General features: G+C 33.7%; 1 protein-coding gene across 1 annotated transcript in view; it reads right to left on the reverse strand.

Annotated features, from left to right (window-relative positions):
- Positions 1-13837: 13837 nt before the first annotated feature.
- The window catches only part of LOC129914413 (protein dachsous), a 231187-nt gene continuing 220321 nt past the window's right edge, over positions 13838-24703 (reverse strand). Inside the window, exons 11-12 of the mRNA XM_055993664.1 lie at positions 22361-23736; positions 13838-17805 (exon numbers count right to left, since the gene is read on the reverse strand). Coding sequence (XP_055849639.1) covers positions 14369-17805; positions 22361-23736 — 4813 coding nt within the window. The 3' untranslated portion in view covers positions 13838-14368. The remainder of the gene's footprint in view (positions 17806-22360; positions 23737-24703) is intronic.

Below are 24703 nucleotides of genomic sequence, written 5' to 3' on the forward strand. Positions count from 1 at the left end.
GTAAATATTTCAAAGAGCACAATGCCCACCGATTTTTTGAAAAAGCTGATGTTTTGACACGTGAATTTTCAATTGAAAATTAGGGTGTTTTTTTGATATTAAGTCAAAATAAGGTGAAAAAATAAACATTTTAAATCAAATAAAATACAGTGTATTTGAGACATAATAAGGTAAGTTGTCACCTAATTTCGTAGAAAAAAAACATTTTTTTTTGGAAAAGATAAAAATAAAAAAACCAAAAACTCGTTTTTTTTTTAATTTTTCACCTAAATTTTGAGGTTATGTGAAAAAATTGTTTCTACAAGAGTTGTAGATCTTTTTATTACCTACAACTTTGCCATACAACTTTTTTCCATAGGACTTGTAGTTTTGCCGGAAATCGAGATGTACCATTTTTTACCATTAAAAACTCAACCAACACACTTCCCGAACTCGGCTCGCCCGTAATTTATTTTTCCTTTCACTTTTATCATATTCACCTCCTTTTCCAATGGGTTTCATCCTACTATGATTTTTTTTTACTTTTTAATATTTTTGAAGGCTTCGGCACTGGTCTAAATATTAAACCCTTTGTTGAAAAACGTTTGAAAATTTATATAAATATGTACTGTACAGCCATGGACAGAGAAATAGCACACTATTGAGAAAAATCATGCGAATCGAATTTTAGATATTGGGAATGCTTTTTATATTTTTTTTTTCTTTCGGTATATTGTCGAAATAAAGTGATGGAGGCGAAAATATCTTAAAATTACCGTTAATTTCTATATTTGATTGCAATAGCAATATAATGCTTTCTCTGTCTCTTTCGCTAGTGGAGACAGAAATAGCACACATTTGTTTAACCGTTAAATTTTTATTCCGCGTTCAAAAGTTGTAAACGAAAATGCATTTATTTTGTTGCTACTATTTAATTAACAATTATTTTCGAAAACAAAAATAGGCAGAAAAAATCATTAAACTGCGAAAAAAAGGGAGAATTACTTTCGATCTTCATAGTCAATATAGGGAAAAATCCTACTCAATTAGCTTAAACTCTAAATTTTTCAAATAAATTATGGATAAAGCCATTTATTTAGAAAGAGCAAATAGAAATTTAAATTCTGAAATTAAATTGCGTTAACTTCTTCACCGCAAAACTTCCATACGAGTGGATAGAGCGATCACAAAGAAACGCAAATGTGAGCCTTTTAAGTCATCTCGAACGATTTTGCCCGAAGTAAATATAGAATTCGGTGAGAAAAAAAGGATGGCAGAATTGATAAATTCTTTTGTCCTAATATTACATTAAAATACCAAAGAACCATATTTCTCGCCAGTTAATTAGATATTCATACATAACAATGACCCAAGCATGCATCAAAAATAGTACAAAATAGGTTTTCTCACGAAAAAATCGATGTTTGCATCTCAAATTCACGATCTTAACCTTGGCATCAATTTATAAATTTTCTATGGGGTTAAGCTTGGGAAAAAAAAAATTTCGAACATTCAAACGATCTTTGGGCCAGAATCAAATAAGTGTACGCCACAAAGTGGATACCAGAAGTTACACTGAGGGAAAAAAAGATGAACTACTTTGATTTATGTGAGTTTAAGATACGAAACCATCAAAAAATTAACCTTTTTTCCAGGTTGATTTTAAAATGTTCATCTTCAACGCAAAATCATTCCAAATAATAGTTAAATCAATGTGGTTTTCATTGATTTTACGTGGTTTTATGGTGGCTTTTCCCTCAGTGTAGTTGAAAGTTTACCAAATAGTTGCCAAGTAACTTTGAAAAACTGTGGTCTACTATAAAGTTACTAACTAACTAACTTAGTAGTATTGAATTTATTGGAAATTGTAAGAATTTTTGCTTAGAAATGATTATTTTTATGATTTTCGGAATGTGTGCTATTTCCTTGTCCAAAAAAAAAAAGTTTATTGTCTACAAATCATAATTTTTAAAAATATTATCGAAATGAAATAATTTATAATTATTAATTTTATGAATCCCCATAAGCTAATGCATGCCCTGATTTAAAAAACAAAATATATAAGTTAAAAGGTTCCAAATAAATCCAAATTTTGTAAGAAAAATAAAAAATGTGCTATTTCTTTGTCCATAGCTATACAGGGTGTCCCAAAAGTAATGGATCAAACGAAATATGCTGATAGGCCAACTTAAGGGCTCTCAGAATTTGGTAACTTGTTCATCCCAAATCCTTACGGTTTTTGATTTAATGCATTTTTTGTGAAATTTCGAAAAATGCCGACTTTGCATCAGTATTTTGCTTCCTCCGCTCATAATTGATTTTTGTTTTTTACAATTCTTCCACTAAAACGTTGCCTAATAATAGGAAATAATTAATTAATCAAAATATTTTTTATTTTATACGCCATTTTGCTGCAAATTAATTAACAGTTTCATGTTTTATAAAAACTCAATTTCTTACTTTTATTTCAGAGCAGCATCCCGAAAAAAATTTGCATGGTGTGATACTGGTTTATTATTTTAAAAACTTGCCGTGTTATTGCAGTTTCCAAAAATGTATAAAAATTTCCAAAGTTGAAATTGGAACGAAAGATATTACAATTTAAATGTAACAAAACAGGGCTTTTCAGAGAAAAATAACAAACAAAAGTCGAGACTTTTATTCAAAAAGAAATAAACAAACTACAGTCGAGAAAATGTGTTTATTTTTCTTTGTTATTTTTCTCTGAAAAGCCCTGTTTTGTTACATTTAAATTGTAATATCTTTCGTTCCAATTTCAACTTTGGAAATTTTTATACATTTTTGGAAACTGCAATAACACGGCAAGTTTTTAAAATAATAAACCAGTATCACACCATGCAAATTTTTTTCGGGATGCTGCTCTGAAATAAAAGTAAGAAATTGAGTTTTTATAAAACATGAAACTGTTAATTAATTTGCAGCAAAATGGTGTATAAAATAAAAAATATTTTGATTAATTAATTATTTCCTATTATTAGGCAACGTTTTAGTGGAAGAATTGTAAAAAAACAAAAATCAATTATGAGCGGAGGAAGCAAAATACTGATGCAAAGTCGGCATTTTTCGAAATTTCACAAAAAATGCATTAAATCGAAAACCGTAAGGATTTGGGATGAACAAGTTACCAAATTCTGAGAGCCCTTAAGTTGGCCTATCAGCATATTTCGTTTGATCCATTACTTTTGGGACACCCTGTATATACAAAAATATTAAAAAAAAACAATTCAAATGATTTTCAAAAAAAAAAATTAATACATTGTTATACAAGAAATTTTTTGGTCAAAACTGTTTAAAAAGAAGTCTTTTGTAATTAATTTTTTAAATTTTATATTATTAATTTTATATTTTTTAATTTAATTTCTTAGGTATAAAACTAAATTAATAATATTCTTTTATGATTATATTCTTTTTTTTTTTTTGAATTTTGAGAACATGAAACCCAGCAGTGGCGTATTGAGGGGGGGGGGGGGGGTTCACAAGCCCCTCCCCCCCAAGCCTTCAAGATCATGTTATTTTTTAGCTAATTTAATCATAATGTATATGGTTGAGTGAAACTTGTTCGTAAATCTTAAAAATTTAGAGGCAGCTCAGATGCTCGAGCCCCCTCCAAATTCTGAAACGGCTTTTTGTGTTTGTTTGAGTAAGAGCCTTAGCTGACGTTGAGGGGTGGGGTATTTTTTTCAGATTTTAGTCCAATTCGGAATTCTCCAGATCATTTTTTCAGTATAATACGTATGTCGAATAACATCAAAGTTTAATTTTGCAAAACTTCTTATTCTTATTCTATCTTAAAATACTTTTTTCAAAAATAATATATTTCTCAAATCTTTTGGAAATAGAAATTTTTGATATCTCCAATTCTTATCTGGAATTTGGATTAAAAAGCAACATATTACGAAAAAATATATATTTCGGATTAAATATCAAAAATAATTTCATTGAAAATTAGTTTTTTCGACTTTCACATTTCATTTTAAGAGCATTTACTTGCCGAAAGTGAAAAAGGATGTTCTTATAAACTTATATTTTAATTGTTTTGTAATGTTTATTTGCTGTTTATTTAATACAAAATGCATAAAACACCATAAGGCATGAAATATCAGAATTCAACACTGCCTCTGTGTTTGCAGTCCGCAGTTTTCCAGGCACCCTCGGGAATTGCGCACTGCCTCTGCTTGTGCAACTTTATTCGCTTTACGCTTTACCTAATTTTCTGCATTTCAATTACATATTTGATTTGTCTCTCAAAATGTGTCTTCTTATTTTTTCTTTATGCTTTTTTTTCCATTAAAATTGCCGATGAAATTGCATCCAGCAGCAATAATTTAGCTTTAGAAACAAAATAAAAATGGATGATTCTTCAGTTTGACAATTCGAAGCAATTTCTTAGTTTTCGAAATCGATCGAAATGAAGAATATGATATTTTATTTCACGTGAAATTGAAAAGTGATTTCAATTTACTTTCGGTCGAATTGCGAAACATAAGCGTTTACATCGAAAATAGTGATGACTGATGAGTATAGCTCAAAAACTACACGTGATAATAAATCTGTGAACAGTTTTGAATTCAGCCGCATATCAAAGATCGAACAAAATTAAGTGTTTTTTAAAGGATGATTCAACTTTTTGTTGTTTGTGTAAAATGCTTGGGACACAAGAATTTTGAAAAACAGGAGACGGTAGTACGAGGCTGTCGACGTCGCGTCGAGAGCAGTTAATTGCTACTATGCCACTTTCAGAACTGCCACAGAGCGCTTCACTCTCGACCAAAAATGAATAAATTAGAGAGAACATTTTTTTGTAAATTTACCCTCTAAGAAATGTTTGAAAAATTTTCCAGCCCCCTCCAAATTTTTTTCTGGATGCGCCACTGCAACCCAGTCATGCATTTATTATAATTTCGATGAATATCATTCCAAGTTACTAATTGTCTCATAATGTTTATGTATGTTTAAATTTTTTCGTACTCAAACCCAATTTTCCGCTCTGCATTGTGGACATTCTTCCTTTTGAGAATAATATTTTTTGATTTGCTGAAGCTAAATTCAACATTCCAAATGATTCATACTCCTCCACGCGATTTATCATTAAAAGTAAGCTATTATATTTTCGATGTATTAGGCAAATATTGCAAATCAAGCATTGCATCCTTCTTCCGTTGTAAAAAATTCCGAATGTTTTTTACTGCTCAGATCTCGTTTCTTTGCACAAATTTTCTAAAACTGTAAACGATTTTCTAAAAAACAAAAGTATATTGCTTTAAATTTTTCTTCATAGTTCTTCTAGAATCTAGATAATTTGATCTGAGCTCAAAATGATTTGACATTTTAGGAAACCGGTCGATTTTTTGGAATGCGAAAAAAGACAAGGGAAAATGGGAATCATGATGACTAATTTCGACTACAAACAAAAAAATAAACTTTTTTTTATTTTGTCCCCTGTTTGGCTAGAAAAATGGTAATGCAGTGAAATAACAGGCGGACATGTGGTTCAACTTTTTCCTTGTTAGAATGTTATTTATAAGAGAACGTCTTGACAATTTCCATCAACTTAACTTTGGCTACTGAAATGAAAACTTTAATCAAATAATCGTCGCCCCAAAAAAATGTATCACATTTGCTTGAAACTTCGTCTCGCATGTTGTAAAGCATAGATTCTTACTATTAGAACGTGCCTTCGTTACTTATCCTTCTATTAAATCAAATTCAGTCTCAGAAGCTACCAATTCAACAAAATATAAGAACAAACAAACCAACAGTCATGAGAGGATAACTCAGCTTTGTATATATTCCATTGGACAACCCAAAAACAAACCGACTAAAGTCTAAACGACAGACGGCTCTCATTTGTATATATCTTCCGAAAACATTGGTAGAAGTTGAAGAAAAATTTGTCTGTCTGTCTGTCGTTTCATTTCATTTGAATCATTTTTTTTCGTCTCTTTCTAGATTCTAAACGTTCACTCTTCTTCATGTTCTATAAAATATAAGGTTCACCTCTATTCCTACCAAAACTGATCTTTTGAAGCAATCTCTTCTATGGCTAAACCACGATCAGTCCTAGCAAAATAGACAAATAATAAAAAAAAAAAAAAGAATTGCGCGCAGAAAGCAGAAGCAACCGACCTATCGTCTCACCCAGAGATCTTACAGGTACAAAGTGAGATTGCTCTGAAAAGCAAATGGAACCAGAGACCAATAAAAACAAAAATGTGAATAAAAAGAAATAAAACAGAAAATATTCCCAGACCTATTCGACAAAAAGAGGGTCGTAGATGACGACTGCATACAGTAGGACAGGAATGTCTTCAAAGTTGACCACAAACGTAGAAAAAAAATCCATAAACTTTGAAATGCAGAAAAATTTTAATACTGAAGGTATTTCGGAATACCCAAAAAAACGAAAAACCTTTAAAACTCAAAATTTACAACTCTGAAAAACTCTTACTATATACAAGGAAAATTTTAAAATTTAAAATTTTTCGATTTCGACCACTCAGAGTGAAGAATTTTAAATTTTCGAAATTTTGGGATTATGGCCTTTGAGTTTTTGGGTTTTCCAAAATTCCTATTGCAAAAGTTTTAAGTTTAAGATTTCTTGACTTTGTGATTTTTAGATTAGAGTCTCGCGATATTTTGGGTGTTTTGGATTTTCAGATTTCGGAACATTGGAGGGGTTCTAGGTTTAAGATTTCTCAATGGAAAAATTTTGGGATGTTATGTTTCCATAATTTTGTATATTTTTTGGGTTTTCATTTTTTAGTTTTCGGTTTTTGGAATAAAATATTTTCAGGATATTAAGTTTTTTGCTAATTTTTTGTTGATTTATTTTTCTTCATTTTACAAATTGTGAAATGAAAGGCTCTCCCAATTTAAAGTTTTAGGATTTTAAATATTCAGAATAAAGAAATGTTCGTATATTGAGTTTTTAGAATTCGGGAGGTTCTAATACAAAATTTTGCTGGTTCTTGGCAACTGGCCTAAAAATTTCTCGATATTAGATTTTCTCAATTTTAAGACTTTGAAATTATAAGCTTCCATGGTTTTTCAGGTTTCCAATTAACGATACATTGAATTTTCAGGATATTGAGTTTTGGGAGTTTCGAGTGTCTTTTATAAAGGTTGTAATCTTAAGATATCTTGTTTTCAAGAGTGTGAAATTATAGCCTTCTGCTATTTTTAAAGTCTCCTTCATTTTAGGTTTTCGGAATATAGAACTTTTCAGATTTTGAGTTTTTATAATTTAAGGGGTTTCTAAAATGGACATTTTTGGGTTTAAAAGACTTTTTGATTTTAGATTGTTCGAATTTCAAAATTTTGGAGCTTTTGGATTTTATGTATTGTGAATAATGCAGGACTACACTGAGAGAAAAGCCACCATAAAACCACGTAAAATCAATGAAAACCACATTGATTTAACTATTATTCGGAATGATTTTGCGTTGCAGATGAACATTTTTAAATCAACGTGGAAAAAGGTTAATTATCAGCCCTATTCTGCTATTCCATTCACGTGAAAGTCTAAAATTAGAAGTGTTTAAAATTAAAACTAGACAATTTTTTTTTCTTTAGAGTTTCTAAAACAGACGGGAACAACACTTTGCACATGATTAAGAAAGGGAATCCTTCGATTCACGTGAATCGAATAGCAGAATAGAGCTGTATAACAAATTTCAAGGTTTCCGCTTTCGGAACTTAGAATTTTCGGGATTTTGGGTTTTGGAATTTGAGGGATCCCGAACATGGAATTTTTCGGGTTGTGGAAATTTTTTTTATTTTAATTTTTTTCAGAATTCTAGTTTGTGGATCTTTTGAAATTTCCGTTTTCGAAGTATTGGATTTTCCTAATTTTGAAGTGTATTAATGGGGTTTCTATTACGAAAGTTATGGGGTTCTTAGCCTTAAATTTCTCTTTGTATAATTTTGTTTTTTTTGTTCGGTTTTCAAAATTATGGACTTTCGATATCTCGCTTTTTTTTTTGTGGGAATTCAAAAGGTTCCCAATACGGAAGGTTTAAAGTTTTCCTAATTTTGGGTATTTTTATATAGGGTTTTTGGAATACCTACCGAATTTTTCGGATATTGGATGCTAAGAAAAGTTTAAGGTTCTGGGCTTAAGATTTCTTGATTTAAGATTTTTGGATTTTCTATTTCCAAATTTTGGGGATTCCCGATTTTAATGTTTTTAGATTAGAAACTACCACGAGTTTTTGGAGTAATAAGAATACTGAAGTTTTAGATTTCTGGGCATACAATTTGCCGACTTTTGTTTTTCCCGATTTGATTTTCAATTGTTTAAATTTTAAATTTTTAGGATTATTATGTTTGAGGGGATTTAAGAGATTAAAGAATTACTTGTGATTCCAAAATAACGATTTCTAAATTTTTTGAATTTAAATCTTGGTACAATTTTTTCTCAAAAATTATCCCACTGTTACCCCCAAACAATAAAAGAAACATAACCAAAGTAACATGCCACAGAGAATTTGCTCTAAAATTAATGAAGGCGTTCTACCTGCAATCCATTTAATTTTTATAAACGATCTCGTCCTAATGCCACTGTGCTAGTACGGCTATTATAAATTACACCCCAGCCCAGATCAGCTCTCTCAGCTTAGAATAGCTCAGCTTCAGGTCTATATAAGATGCATCCAAGAGGCATATTATTGTGTGTCTAGTAAATCGAAGCGTGGCGGCGGCGGCGCAGTAGTGTTCCAAAAGGTGAGTTTAAAGCAGTTCGCATAAAAGACATGGACAAGACACAAGACAGCCACAATCTAGGCTCTGTGATTGTCTAAGTCTACTCTGGAGGAAGACCCAAGTATTTTGTTTTTCGTCGCGTCTTGCTCCCAGTTCGTCATCATCATCAGCAGCAGCATCGTCTTCATTGTCGTCCTCATCGTCATCATTGGCGGAGAGGCACAAGGCCGACAATAAGGTAGGAATAGTAAAGGTGCAAAGGCACCTCGTATAGTGAGCCTTCCTTTCTCATTATTGAGTCTCGCAAAAGAACTATTATTAACTTTTATTTCTTTTTCGAGAAGGAACATTTTCATAGTTTGGCAGCAGGACTAGAGAAATTGTTGCAAGAGAAACACACAAACAGCAGCTAGAGAGCTTGCTTATGTCATAGCGCGCGCAATGTTGGACCACTTGCAGCAGCTGGAACACGTGCATTTCGGTGGCTTCTTCTTCTTCAACTTTTTCATCGTTTTTTATGTTTTATTTGTTGCATCGTCAAGTGGGGCATTGAGATTGTATTTGAAATGTGGTAGCGCCTGAGAATTTATTGTGCTGTCCATCGTAGCTGTTTTGGCTCCTAGAAGAGCAGAAAAGATTTCTCTAAGCCTCCTTCTTAACCACCAAGCCAATCCAGTCAACTATAACTAGCAAAAGAAGGGCTTTTGGCTATTATTAGTTGTGTCCCGGTTGTTTGTTGTTTCTGTTGAAGACTTCTCATTTTGCTGTCTTGGCTGAGTTTTCTTTTATTTTAGTTGCTGCTGACGCTGAGACTTTTTTGAGCTGGAAATTGTTTCTAGGTTGAACTGATTATAGGTTTGGGAAAGTGAAAAGGAAAAACACAGCACCGATTTGTCGGTTCGATGCGGGGAGACAGAGGGTTTTGAAGTTTGAAAATTATTATGGTCTAGTTGAGTTATGCCTGAGATATAAATACGATTGAAGAAAAAAATGTACAAAACAAAGCTGCTTCTTCGATACAAATATTTGTCTGAGAAAAGATGGATTTTATTAATGATTTCTAACTCGAGGGTGGCATAAAAATGTTGTTCATATTAAAAGAAGAATATTTTTTTTTTTTAATTATTTTTTTTGTAGTTGAATTAAAAGTTTTTGTCACGATTAAGTCATTTGTTTGGGAAGACGAGCAATGGTACTTTAACAAATGACTAATATTAAAGGGTGCAAGAAAATTATCACTGAGGAATACTTACCTAAATAAAAATAAGTAAATAAGAGTGAACGTTTAGGTTGTTAGTTTATTGTTTAGTGTGCAGGTAGTCTTTAAAAAACGACTGTAATAGTCTAAAAATAGTATCAATTCGAATGACGCTTTTTATATTAAGGTATTAAGTAAATCAAATATGACTTTAATTCGTTGTTCAAGTACTGCAATTTCGATACCAAAATCCGTGTTATGTATCTATGTAAAAAATAACTAGACCACAAGTGATATTTTTTTTTGATTTTTGCTTATTTTGACGTGATAACGTCTTATAAATCGATGAACCATAGTAGCCACCACAAAAAAGTGACGCCATTTTCTAACGTTCCACTCTTAAAAATAAACTATTAGAGATACAAAAATCTTCTATAGCTTATTTGAAAGATAATAACCTAAAGTTGAATAAATTTGAAGGATTTTAAAAAAATTCCAACTTTCAATAGGGTAAATAGGGGTAAAATAAAATTTCAAAAAATTGGCTATTTTCTAAACGCGACAATGTAAAGCGTTGTATTCTTTTTTTATCAATAGATAAATTTATTGCAAGACTGACAATGGTATTGAAAAAATTCTAAAAAAATTTTGAAACCAAGTTATTAATGGTTTTCTAAAACTAAAACATGAGGTAGACCTTTGACAAAGTAGTGATTATAGGTACAGGAATTTATTTTTTGACAATTTGAAAAACGTCATTCGTAAGATATTAAAAACCAAATTTAGGGGTCTAATACGTATTTTTTTTTAAGTCTCTGCGTTTCGAAATATGAAGTTTTGAAAAACACCTACTTGTTTTGGGGTATTTTTGGGTGACTTTTTATTTTTTTAAATTTTTCGTAGCGTTCAAAAAGTCTCAAGCTTAAGGAACAAAAAATTGGAAAAAACAAGTTTTTTTTGTCCCAAGTTTTTTACCGTTTTAACCGTTTAATTTTTTTTTTATTTTTTTCTTCAACAGATAAATGAATGAAATTTATACTACAAATAGATAATTGAAAGCACTATATCTGTGCAAAATTTCAATCAATTTTGTAGTTACAGTTTTGAGATAACGGTAAAATAATCTTTTATTTTATAACCCGTTCTTTCTTTTGGTACAAATTTGATTTAACTTTATTGAGCATCCTGAGAATATTACCTTTCATTTGATATATCACACATACAAACATTCACTACAAGCTACACAATGTTTAATTAAAAAACTTTCTAAATACCTCAAAACACCTGTGGAGATCTGTTGATCATGAACACGAACAGCCACCAGTGTGGGAAGTACCGTAATCTCAGTTTCGAGTTTCGACATGGTTGGCTTTACAAAATTCTAACTTTTTTTCTAGGCATCGCAGAAATATGATTGAAACGTCATATGAAAGGTGATATAATGAGCTTTTACATGATATAAAATTTGTATAGGTTGTCATTGAAAAAAATTGATTCAATAGCGTGTGAACATAAAATTATATGTTTTTTTTGCTTTTTTTGATGAAAATTGATCGAGTTCAAAAAATTCTAGCTCTTTTTGTAGATGCCTAATAGACATGATCGATGAGCTGAAGTAATAAGCTTTCAGGTGGTATAAAATTTATTATAGGTTTTTATATCAAAAAAATGAACTTTTGGGTGATGGAAATGATTTTTTTACTTTTTTCATAAGAAATTGTTGTTTTTAATAAATTATTTTAATACTTTTTGCACATTGTAAAAATAGTTTTATTCTTTAAAAGAAATATTTGCCTTTTTGATGGTATAATTTTTTTGTAAGCTTTTAAAATAAAAAAAAGTAATATTATGAGAAAAGAAAAAATGTAATTTTTTTTTAAATTATTTAAAAAACCGCGAAAAAAACATGCAAACTTATTAATGAGAAGAAAATTGGGCTGACCGTGACCATATATATATATTTTTTTATCTTCATAAGGTTTACCATGCCTTCAAAGTTCAAAGGATGCAATTGTTTGTGATTCATTAAAAGTTCCCAGAAAGTAAATTAGAGCATTTATTCCAGTTGAATTAAATATTTCTTAGTTTCATCAAATTTTGTCACAATTCCGCAACATTATCTCTCAGACCTTAGCGGTTTTTAGGAGCTTTGAATTTTTGATAAACAGTTAAAACTATTTGTAGATCTCTCTTATTTTCTGCTTCGTGAAATGCATTTGTCCTATCTTCAAAAAAAAAAAAAAAAACATTAGTACAATGTTCGGTTCAGATCTCCATTTTTCAAGTTCATTTCTAGTTTCATCCGGGGTTTCTTAAAGACAGCATCAAGAGAATCGTGACGTGACATCTCACTCTACATTGACGATACCATTCCCGCCTTTTAGAGACATGAGTCCACTAATTTACTGTTTTGACAGTTTTTCAGTCAGATATCTGATATCTTAAAATTATTCTGTAGGTTTAAAATGTGCTAAAGTCGAATCCTTGTTTCCTCTAAAACCTTCAGAAAAGTAAATTTTGGTTCTTGTGGAAAAAATAAAAGGTTTAATTTTTTTGACCAGTGTTATCATTCCGTAGTCCACATTATAATGACAAGCACAATCATGGTGGTGGAGTCGAGTCATGACTTTGGGGTACATGACACGATTACTTTACATAACATTTCTTTTCTCTGTCCAAATCACAACTTTATTTTATTTTTATTTATGAAATTCTTGACATTTCTACTTGCCTTTTTTTTCTATTCTTGAAAACGCCTAATCTAAACTCCGTGTGCTGAATTTTCAGTTCATTCAGTTTCTTGGGCTAAGATGTGAAGTTTGACAAACGCCAAAATGCTTTTTCTCCTTTTTTACAAACCAATGCTATAGTTTTTTTTTTTTTTATTTTTTTTTTTTGTGAGTCGGATCCCTTAACTTTCTTTGATTACTGCAATTTGAAATTGACTTGTGGTGACTGCGTGTGTTTATTTAAATAAATTTCTAGAGATCCACTCCTTTAAGATTAATTAAACTTGTTATTTCATAAAATTTATTATTTGAAATGGCGCCCAACGTAAAATTCTTATACTGAATCAATAATAACTGGTGAATATAAAATGTTTTGCGCTGAAAAGCTTGAAAGTAGTTGTTTTATGTTGTTTGTTTTTGGTAGTTCAACAAACCATACTTACTTTGGTATCAATCTTTTGCCCCAGTTGTCATGTTTTCTTATTCAATTGAAGTCTTATTCAATTTGAAGTCTGAAAATTAAATTATTTTTCTTTCCAGCTAATAAAACATTTTCAGAAAAATCTACTATGGCTTTTTCAGCTTACCTTCAAAATATTGTTTTTATCTACAAAAACTTTTGATTAAAATAATAACACAAACATTTTTTCTATTTATATAAAAACCATCATTTTATTCAACCTATTTGTTGTTGTTTTTTTTTTGTTTTCTTTTAAATTTCTTTTAAAAATATCTATTCAATAATAATAATACAATTTTTTCTTTCTTATACAAACTAATAAAACTACTTTTACAAAAAGTAGTATAGTTCTTATACAAAAAATTATAATAAAACTAAAAAATTTAAAAGAAAAATAATAATTTTACTAAAATTATAATTTGTGGACATTTTAATTAATAATAAAACAAAAAAAAAAAAAATATTACGACTTATATTTTTGTATTTTTTATTTTAAACTAAATTAATTAATAATAATAATTTCTTTCTTTTTTTATAATTTGTACAAAATTGTTTACCTATTTAATTTTAAATGTAATTCTATTTTATACACTTTATTTTTAATTAAAATTAACATTTTTAATGGAAGAACTATTTTTTTTTTTTCAATTATTATTTTTTATTTTGTTATTAAATTCTTGGCAAGTCTTTATTTATTTTTTTTTAAATGCAGAAAATTTTATGAATTACATATTAAATTTTATGGCGATTAATTAATGTTTATAATGATTTTAATTTTTAAGATTTACTATTTTTTTTTTACAACTATTTAAGAGTCTTTATTGGCTTTTTTAGTCTTGGATACAGTATATACATTTTTTTTTTTAACGACTTATTTTTCCATTTTTATTTTTTTTTTTTGGGAAGGGTTATGGTGAGTATTTAATATTAAACAAAAAAATTATAAGAAAAATGTATTTTATGAAAAAAAATGTTAAAAATAAAAAAAAAATGAGGTTTTGTTATCTTAAAATTCTAAAAATCCTAACATTTAATGGCAAACTGATTAAAAATTAATTCTGTACAAGTTGATTATGACGTAAGTTACCTATCATTTTTTTTGATCTTATAAAATTTTTTATTTTGTTTAAATAGTTTAAAGTTTGTTGTTACCACAGCCGGGAGGGGGCAGCTCGTGTTACCTCACTCTTAACTACTTAACTTAAGGTCTACATGATGATGGGGAAAAAAAGAAGGTGGGAAAAGGGGGGCGGGCTTTTTATACTCTCTCTCTCTTATGATTTACATTCTCACTCTCATCTCACTGTCAAGATTTTTTCTTTGCTGCGGCTGCGGTTGATGCCGTGGCAATGACACCATATGATGTCCCGTCGGCACTCCACCAACAACATGCGGCGATATCGATGGCGATCGTGTCGCTAATGGCGATAGCGATGGTGAAAAGCTCGGTGACATCGCCGACGATGTGCTAAAACCACCGCCAGGTGCATCATGACTAATTGGTGATCGAGGCAGGAGGTATTGATTGGCTGGCACCGAGGAGTGATGGCTGCCACTCCCCCGGCTAGATAATACTGGAACGTTGATGGATCTGGGGGCGACATTTGTCAGCAATGGTGGCGGAATGTGTTTGGCTGAGTGCGCTAGCGATTGCTTGCTTTTCGCACTCGACGATGCTCCGCTATTGCCGCTATGCACCGATAAAGTGTCATCTTTCAGTCTTGCAATCTCGGAGAATACATGTGCCAGCGGCTGGTATTGCGGACCCCAGTCGAGCAGGTAGTCCCAGTTATAGCTACCGGTGAGTTCTTCTTCGCTGTGAACTATAGAACTCAGGGAGCCATTCATTGAGGGACCTACGTTCCCACTGCCGACGACGGGAACATCACCAAAGCCCATTACATGATCGACGGCAGCACCTATACTTCCAGCGGTGGTTGCCGCTTCGTCGGTACTACTGGCACGATCACTGCCTCCATTGACGTCATTGAGCTTGGCATAGATTAGGTTAGTGATGTCAGATTCACCGCCAGGTTCCTCATCGAACATGTGAAGGGAGTCTATGGGAAGGGTGTGATGGAGATGTGAGTCCTTATTGCTACCGCCGATACTTTCCGAACACCTCCGGGAAGACGTTGACGCCGCTCCTGTTGTATTGGGATTGTCAACAATACCCAGTCGCGCTAGGTACTCTTGGGTGTTTTGCACTGAAATGTCTGAAAGCCGTCCATCATCGCTGCCTCGGTGATGGTCTCGGTGAAGAGGGCCCTCATTGATCATGCGAATTTCTTCATCCTCGCCATCATCTTCAGCTGAGCCACGCCCACTTGATCCAGACTGTTCGGAACCGGAAAGCTCGGATGTGGTTGCTGCTCCAGAGTTCGAACTTGCTGCGTGAGGGCCGTATGGGGGAATCTCATCATATTTTGGTGGGGCGAATTGGCCTGCACTTCCCGTCGCTCCAGATCCACCCCTGATCGGTATCGTATCGAATGCACTTGGATCCACATAGCTGTTGGTATTCCCCACCGTTTCAGTGCTCAAGCTTGGCTTGGAGACTTGTCTATGTCGGCGGTTTCTCATATGCAAGAACAGGAAGATCCCAGCGAACGCACAGATGACGAGCAAGAAAGCGATCAACAGTCCCAAAGCCCAATCGGCAAAACCACCTCCGGAACTTGGAGCTCCAGTATTGCTGGCGACGTTTGTAGTAGAAGATCCTTGAGGGTCGAGGGAGATCTCCACAACGGTCATATTGGTGAGTGATCCCTGTCGTCCCGAGCTTGCTGTGATCACCAAACTGATATCCCGTCCATCATCAAAGTTGTCATCAAGCTTCTTCTTGATAACCACTGCCCCAGTTGTTCGATTGACCTTAAAATAGGCATGCTGTGACGTAAGCTGGTAGACTACCCTTCCATCAGCACCCTTATCCCGATCACTAGCCGAAACTTGACCGACAGTATATCCTAACTGCATATTACCTTCCGCCGACGATGACATCACAAAGCGGTAAGTCCGCTCCGTAAATTGCGGACTATACTCATCTTTCGAATCGACCATAATGCGCACTTTGACCGTTGCATACTTGCCGCCAGTATCAGTAGCACGCAGCACCAAATCATAGCGGTTCCTTTGTTCGTAATCAAAAATGGCGTTCGAAGTGACAACTCCACTGCCAGCATCGACGCGAAACAGTTTATAAGCGAATTCATCGCCAGCCATGTTATGTGGATCGGTTTGATCGATGGAGTAGTTCAAATGGCCATAGATCCCACGATCAAGATCAGTAGCTCGAGCTGTGAAAATACTAGTTCCAATTGCTTCATTCTCGCCAATAAACTCGATATACTCAGCAACTGGAAATCGTGGAGCATTATCATTCTCATCGACAAGGGAAATTCGGAATGGCTGCAAACTGCATCGAGGCAGCGCAGCACTGTCACATGCGCGCACGATCAGTTCGTAGTTCATGGCACCGCGGTCATAGTCGAGTTGATTGTTCACAAACAGCACCCCAGAGACCAGGTCGACAGTGAACATGCCCTCATCGTTGCCCGACGTTATATCGTAAACAATATCCGAATTCGGAGTATTCTCTAAATCAGCATCGACCGCGATCAATTGAGCTATGGAGTACCGCAGGGGAGCTGATTCACTTATATCTGCTTCGTATTGGCCACTGCTATCAAACACCGGTGAATTGTCATTGGCATCTTCGACCGTGACAAACACATTGATCGCCGACGAATTGTTGTCCGCCCGCAACGGGGCTCCCTTTTCGCTCATTATCAAGCGTAGCTTGTACAAATCAACACGCTCACGATCGAGCGACTGGACAAGAATGATGGCACTCGATTGGTAGACTTCAAACGTACCGTCTTCGTTGCCCGAGACAATGGTAAAGACCAAATGTTGGGTAAGTTCGGTGTCCAAGACATCCTGGGACAGTCGTAATACCACCGTTCCTAAGGGTGCTTCCTCGTTAATACTAGTCCGGTATTGCGTTTGTAGAAATTGTGCCCTTCCTTGGCTATTTGCATTCGATTGAACTCTGACAATAGCTGACGAGTGTTGCGGAGGTGTACCGGAGTCGGTGGCAAGAATTGTCAGATAGATGTCATCACGACCGTGGACTGCGTTAATGCGGCTGGTGTTAACATAGACAGTACCAGAGGATTCGTGAATTGAGAAGCCTGGTTGTGGTGGTTGAATGGTAAAGCGGATGAGTGCATTGCGGTCGGAGTCGATGTCGGTTGCATTGACGGTAAGCAGTTCGATATCGCCGCCATTGGTGTTGCTGGATGAGGACGAGGACATCTGATCCGGAAGCATAGTGTAATAGGCTGGCTGCTGGAATATGGGAGCGTTATCGTTCTCATCGGTGACACGGACGGTGAGAGTAGTGCGTGCTTCGTGTGCTGTATCGGATGCAATTATCTCCAATTGGTATTCTTGTTGCATTTCGTAGTCGAGTCGTTTGCGAAGGATCACTTTGCCGCTGTAACGATCGATAGCAAAGATGGAAGTGTTTTCTTCGTCGTTAATGTTTGATGTTGTTTTTGTTGTTACTGAAGACGAAGAAGACGATGCATGGTTGTTGTTGGTGTTACTGTTGCTGGTGGTGTCATCTTCAGTGGCGAAACGATATGTCAGCTCGGGATAGGTGTCGACATCGTTTGCGGATATTAATGTTATCACACTACCAGGTTCGGTACCTGTTTTTTTTGGAGAAAAGAGAAAAAGAGGAAAAAAACGAAGTTAAGAATATGTATTGGATTGGGTTTGAAATGGTTTGAGAAAAAAAAAAAGTGATGTGGAGATTCAAACAAAGTGGTGCAAGTTTTGTTTTTATTGTTTTTTGGTGAAAAGTTTGAATTGGATTTTTAGTCTTATCACTTACGTATTACGTTTGCTGTTTATTAGGTAAAAGGCATGTATTGAAATAAAAGCTATACAATAATAAAGAAGTCTAGTTTAAACCGAATAAACCAAAATTTATTTACAGAAGATATTATTACTAAAAAGTTTTTTTTTGCTACGACAATGAGAAAAGTTTTTTCGTACGAGTAAGGTAAAAGAAACTGAATAAAGCGGAATAATAAACTACCACTCCCTGAATTTCATAGTTTGGGGTCAAGTCAATCAACTTTTGATAGAATTCTTTTTACAAAATTCTGCTATTAAAAATTCTGTTTTTCAAAATTCTCGAAAAACTCATTTTTAAAAACTGTTTTCATTTTAATTTGATAAATTAATAAATTTAAAAATATTTAGAAAACTTTTTAAATGTTAAAGATTTTCGAAAAATAATTAAAAATTAAAAAAAAAAAATCAAGACGAAAAAAAAATTTTTAAAAGTTAAAAAAAAATTGCTATGCTCAACACATGAAAACAAAATTTGTACACAATTTTCTAAAAAAAAAAGTTGAATTGAGTATAAAGGCTTATTATTTAAGTCATAAAGTTACTGACTTTCGAAAAATTTCACAAAATGATATGGAAAGATAGGAATAAACTATATTTTTACTGAAGCAGTTTCTTATTGACCTTAGAAACATGCAAAATATTGAGATTATACAATTGAAAAATATAGTGTGCATAATATATATTTTGCTGAAGCCGCCATTTTGAGATACTCATTTTTATCAATATTTATGAATATGATAAAACAAAAAATTTTTAAAGATCTTTTTATAAAAAGTTATAATATGTAGTTTCAAAACTCAAAAAAAAAAAAAAAAAAAACAACTTTGAAGTTCGAAAAACGCAGCTATAAATATGGCTTTTGAAAGCAAGTCATTTTAGGGCCATTTTCTTCACTATTGCTCAACTTGAAGCAAACTCTTTGGTTTGCCAACTTGAGAGTTGACTTTAACTCGAGAGTTCAAACGCAAGTTGTAATTTCTTTTTATTCACTAATTATTTTTTCAACTCTCCAGTTGAAGATCTAAAGTTGGTCAATTTCAAGTTTGAAAAATATCCCCGGGATATTTATGAAATATGAAACAAAAACGTCATATTTGTATTTTTTTTTTTGTTTAATTTTTCGATTTTTGTTTGCTTTTTCGCTTTTCGTTTGCTTTGGAATATTAATTCGTTGACACAGTAACTGCCAACAAAATTTTGACAGAAAAATTCAAAAAAAAAAAATCTGAAGCAAACTCTCAAGTTTGGTTGGCAAACTTCTACTTTTTAGGGAAGTTGAAAAAACTGGAAGTTGATCAACTCTCGAGTTTAAAATCGAAAGTTGAAAACGTCAACTTGGTGTGAATAAAACCGAATTCGGAAGTTGATAATAAAAATTCTCAAGTTATGTTCAACTCCGAATGAAAAACATGGCCCTTAATATACTAAAATCGCCTCTAATATCGGTTGAACCAATTTATACCATTTAAAATTACAAAAAGTTTGTGGATTCAAATTGAAAAAAATTGATCTAATCTTAATTGTTAAGCATGAAAGGAATCATAAAATTAAGAGTTAATTTATCTGTGACAATTAGTCATTCTAAAAAAAATTCAACCTTGGAGTTAAGATGAACGAATACTGAAAAAATGGATTTTAAGCTAATAAAAGTCAAAATTATTCAGAGTGAAATGTGACTTTATATGAAACCGTTTAGATATCAACAACAACGAAGAAAGATAACAAAAAAATTGCCATTGTTTTAATTTGCCTATATGCTTGCTGGCTTTGAGTTAAATTTCGTCTAAGATACAGGCTTACCTAGACAAAAAACTTCCAATATAAATTTTGCTTGGTTGCATGAAAAAAAAAAAAACAAAGTGATTGCAAAGAGATATCAACAAATCAACATATTAAAACAAAAGAGCTGAACAACGAACTCGATTTTAGAAATTTAAAAAAAAATTTTTTAAAGCTGAGCAAATTTGTTTGAACTAAAAGTTTTTCATCTAACTAGATTTAAAGGAAATCAGTTGAAATAAAATAAAAACAAACATTTCCTGTAGATACAGTAGATACAAATTTGACAATAAAGCCTCATTCGAAATTATCTATTGCTGCTTCCTTAAGGGGGGAAATCCCTCTGGAATTTTTTATTTTGCATTATTTTTTTTTGCGTAATAAATTTATTTATCAACCGAAGAAACTATTTTCAGTGGTCTTAGCCTTAAATGAAGCCTCAAAAGTGCCTAGATAGTTCTGAAACCGATGCGCTCCGAACCTACCATAGTACGAAAACGAAAACTTTAAACGCATTTTTTCGAAACTAGTTTTTTTCCGCGATGTGTAATGTAACTCAAAAACTAATGAAGCTATCGACTTGAAATTTGAAGCAAATTACTCCTTACTTTTGAACCTAAAAGTTGAATAAAATTTGTACAGTAAATATTTTTTTTAACTACTTCTTTGTAAAAAAATCATGGTTTTTTTCGTTTTTTTTATTTCTAATTTTTATTTTTCATTTAAAAAAAAATAAATTTAGGTTCATGCAATGCGTACTAACATCATCTAACGGAAAAAAATTGCCTTTTTGATTTAAGATGATTTCCTGGACCTGTGCATTGCACGGCGTAAACTAGAGGCGTCAACTTTGAAAGGCTCCAGAGCCGCCATTTTGTTATTTTTTCATTTCAAAAAATTTTTTTTCAATACTTAATAATGTCAGTAATATCTTATCTTTTTCTAAATTTCAATAAGTGCTTTCAGTTTTTTATAAAAAAATATTGAAAAAGGTGTCGTCCAGAGGGATTTCCCCCCTTACGAAATGATCTAAGACCTCTAAATTTCCAAACTTACAAAAAAACATCTTATCAGTATTTTTTTTTTAATAAATCATCTTATTCTAAGAACTCTCAAGCTCGAGGAAAATACGGAACACTCTTTCCAACTGAAATTAATAACTAATCTTAGACCTCCCACCTCTATTAATGAAATATCCATTTGATCTAAAATAGCCGTTTGATGATTTGAGACCTCTTACAACACTTAACTTCTATACAAAAAACATCAATTCTCTTAGGAAGTATTTATCTGAGACCACAAACTCGCAAAATGCACTTTTATTCTCACTTGTGTCAAAAGAGTTAAATAATTTTTAAAACTGAGCTTCACCATAAATTTGAAAAACTAAGTGATTCAAGGTTTTGAATAGGCGTTTAAACATTTAATTTTGTAACAGAGCTCTAAGGTTCTAAAATGAATCATCACTAAGGTTTTGAATAGGCGTTTAAACATTTAATTTTGTAACAGAGCTCTAAGGTTCTAAAATGAATCATCACTAATTAATTTTTTTAATATCGAATCATCTAAGACCTCTTAAACTAGACAAATAGTTCCTTTATATCGGGACCGATAAATCATCAAAGACCTGAGGTACTTGAAAGAAATCTGTTCATATTAGGCTTTTTTTTAACATTTGTTAATATTTGGTCAAATTACTCTACAAATATTCAATATGATTCGTGCCTTCAAAACTTTTCTTATAAAATTTAGCAAAAAAATCGAATTATGTTCATCACTAAGACCACCTCGTAAGAATTTATGTAATGGTAATTCTGTCAATAATTGTCTTATCAAAATAACGCTTAGCTCATTGACATTTCACTTCAATTTGACATTTTGAAATTTTATGCAAATACACTTAAGTCTCATTACAGTCGACATAACTTAAAAATACACATTTCCATATGCATTCAGACTACATCATGTCACCATGGGGACATATAACATATCACATAACATCTGTCTCAGAACAGAATACAACTCAACTTGACAGCTTCCTCATTATATCAAAAGCAAAACCATATTATAACAAAAGAAGAAAAAAAAACTCTCTTAACTCTAAATGAATCGACAAAAAGAATCAAAGTAAATTGAAATCTCAAGGTCTCAACTGTCAATAAATCTAAATGCTTTTTAAGTTCTAATAAAACTGAACTGCATTCAAGACAAAAGCCGCTTAATATAAAAAAAAATGCACCTTAATCATTTCCATTAGGCTGCAACTACAACCGCAGCTCAGCAGTCCTAATCATTATGCAAAACACTTTGGTAAGTGCAACATGCAACCAGCGCAACCAACCAACCAACCAACCAAGACGAGTGTCACCTAAATAATGTATCAGCATTGTCAAGCTATCAAATCAATGAAATAGATAAACCATCTTTTCAAAGTCTCGTCTGGCATATAATTATAACGACCTTTTCTTAGGTACATGTGGTTGTTGCAAAGTCAGCACCAATCTTGTTGACAAAAAAAAAAAGGGGGGGGGGGGGGTGAGGGGGTCTTAAAAAGTTCCAACTTACCTTCACTAACACTAATCACACTATGCGGCGGAAAAGTCGGCTGATTATCATTTACATCGATAATGTGCACCTGAATGGTAGCCGTGCCCGTCATCTGTGGCACCCCCTCATCGGTAGCAATCACCTTCAGCTTATAGATGTCGCGTATCTCACGATCCAGCACAATATTCGTCTTAACGATACCACTGAACGCTGGCTCAATGACAAACGCATTGTCATGATTGCCATCGACAATGTGATACAGCACCCGCGAGTTGGAGCCGGCGTCCGCATCCAATGCCTGCACCTGCACCACCAGCGTTCCCTTGCTGTTGCCCTCCCACACTGTCGCCGAGTATTGTTGCTGTGTGAAGTGTGGTCCATTGTCGTTCTCGTCCTCCAGGATAATGTGCAATGCGGCATAGCCGTACAACAATGGCGTCCCTTCGGTATGTGCAACGACAATTAATCGCATCTCATTGGGCACCGGACTAGAGTCGTGGTCTGCTACTGCTTTTGCTGTCGGTGTTGCAGTTGCTGTTGCATCGTCGTTGTATGTGATGCCACGACGCATTCGTCTGACAGTTTGCGTTGTTGTTGTTCTATTCGATGCCAAGGAGTTGCTGCTGCTACTGCTCCTGTTGACTGCCCCAGCAATGTCATCGTTGTAAGACAAGCTGCGTCCATTTGACGAGGCCATGGATGACGATGAGGTCTCAGCCATCGTCCACGAATACTTCTCGTAATCTAGATGTTCAGAGTTGCGCACTTTGATCTCGCCGGTGATCGCGTCTATCGAGAATGCACCGTCCTCGTTGCCCGCACCAAATGAATAAATAATCTTCTGACGTCGTCCGTCACTGCGCACCGCATTCACCCGAATGACAGACTGACCAATTGCGGTGTTCTCTCGCAACCGCACATGATAGGTATCGTTGACGAAACGCAGCAGCGGACTGCCCGGCTGCTCGTCCCCCACACGGATCTCAATTAAGCTGATCGAACTTTGCGGCGGATTACCCTTATCGCGTGCCATCACCTCCAAGTGTAGGAGTCGGCCGTGCTCGCTGGCCAGACTCTGCGTGGCACTCACCATTCCGGTGTTGGGATTGATGCGGAATTTGTTCGCTGTCGCATCGTTGATCAGGCTGTACAGGATTTCGCCGTTGATGCCTTGATCCGCATCGGTGGCACTGACCTGCAGTAGAGTTTTGCCGGGCTGGATTAGGGTTGGGACCTGTGTCCGGAACGGGTATCGGTCGAATATTGGCTTGTTGTCGTTGACGTCGTCGACGATGATTTGAACGGGTACACGTTGCGAACGCGAATCATAGAGACCGCCATCTGTGGCAACGACTTCAAAGTTGTAGATATGTTGACGTTCTCTATCCAAAGGTCTGTAAAGAGAAGAAATGAAAGAGAGAAATAAGTAAAAATAGACTAAAAATGGGGAGAGGGGCGATCATTCATTTTGTGTTGTGACAAATGGGATGCGTTTAAATCATTTCCAATATGCATAAGTCTTGGGTTTTGTGGTATGGGCGTTTTTGGACTTGCCCCAAACGTTCATGGTGGCATTGAAGAGAATATAATACCCAATATCTGCTTTATACCTTGAAGGAGGACGAGAGTTATGGTCTTCAGCTGGGAGGCAATATAAAAGACTCTCGACGATATGATGACGACGATGACTATGACGACGTTCAAGGGATTGAGGTTTTTTGTTTTGTATTTTTTCTTGGTCTTTTGGGATGGAAGGTGGAAAAATATCGAATCGGAGGAATCTTTTCAAGCTCTAGCCAAGCGCTGTGTGCGTTTGGTAAAGGTATATATAGAGGCGAGTCAAGTCTGATATTCTTCTAGTTTATTATGAAGGCAATCGATGGCTTATGTTTCGGTTATTGTGTCTTAGGAAATATAATTTATTTTTCGACGCAAAAATATATGCCCCGGTAATTGTGTTATTAATCGAGAGCCATAATATGTAGGATATAAAGTTGGAGGTTTAATATTTTGTTTTAAATAATAAGGGCATGCCAGATAGCTTTTGTTGATTGAAATTAAGTTTTTGCTAATCATTTCTTTTAATTTTATTTTAAGAAGATATATAAAAAAGTTAAATATTTTCAAAATAGGCTTTTTTTTTTGGTTCCAAAGATAGCTTTTTGTCGAATCTTATGCTAATCATCCTATCTTTTTTTTCTGCACGATGAATTAGAATTTAACAAAAATTTATAATTAAAAGTTTTACAGAGGTTCAGGAAGGAATTAGTTTAAAAATAAAAATGCATAGATTTTTGTCACGCTGACTCTCAGAGAGACAAGCTCTTATTCCAAACAACTCTCAACCATTCCTGTGTGATT

Source organism: Episyrphus balteatus, chromosome 1, assembly GCF_945859705.1.
Source record: "Episyrphus balteatus chromosome 1, idEpiBalt1.1, whole genome shotgun sequence".
Lineage (NCBI taxonomy): Eukaryota > Metazoa > Arthropoda > Insecta > Diptera > Syrphidae > Episyrphus > Episyrphus balteatus.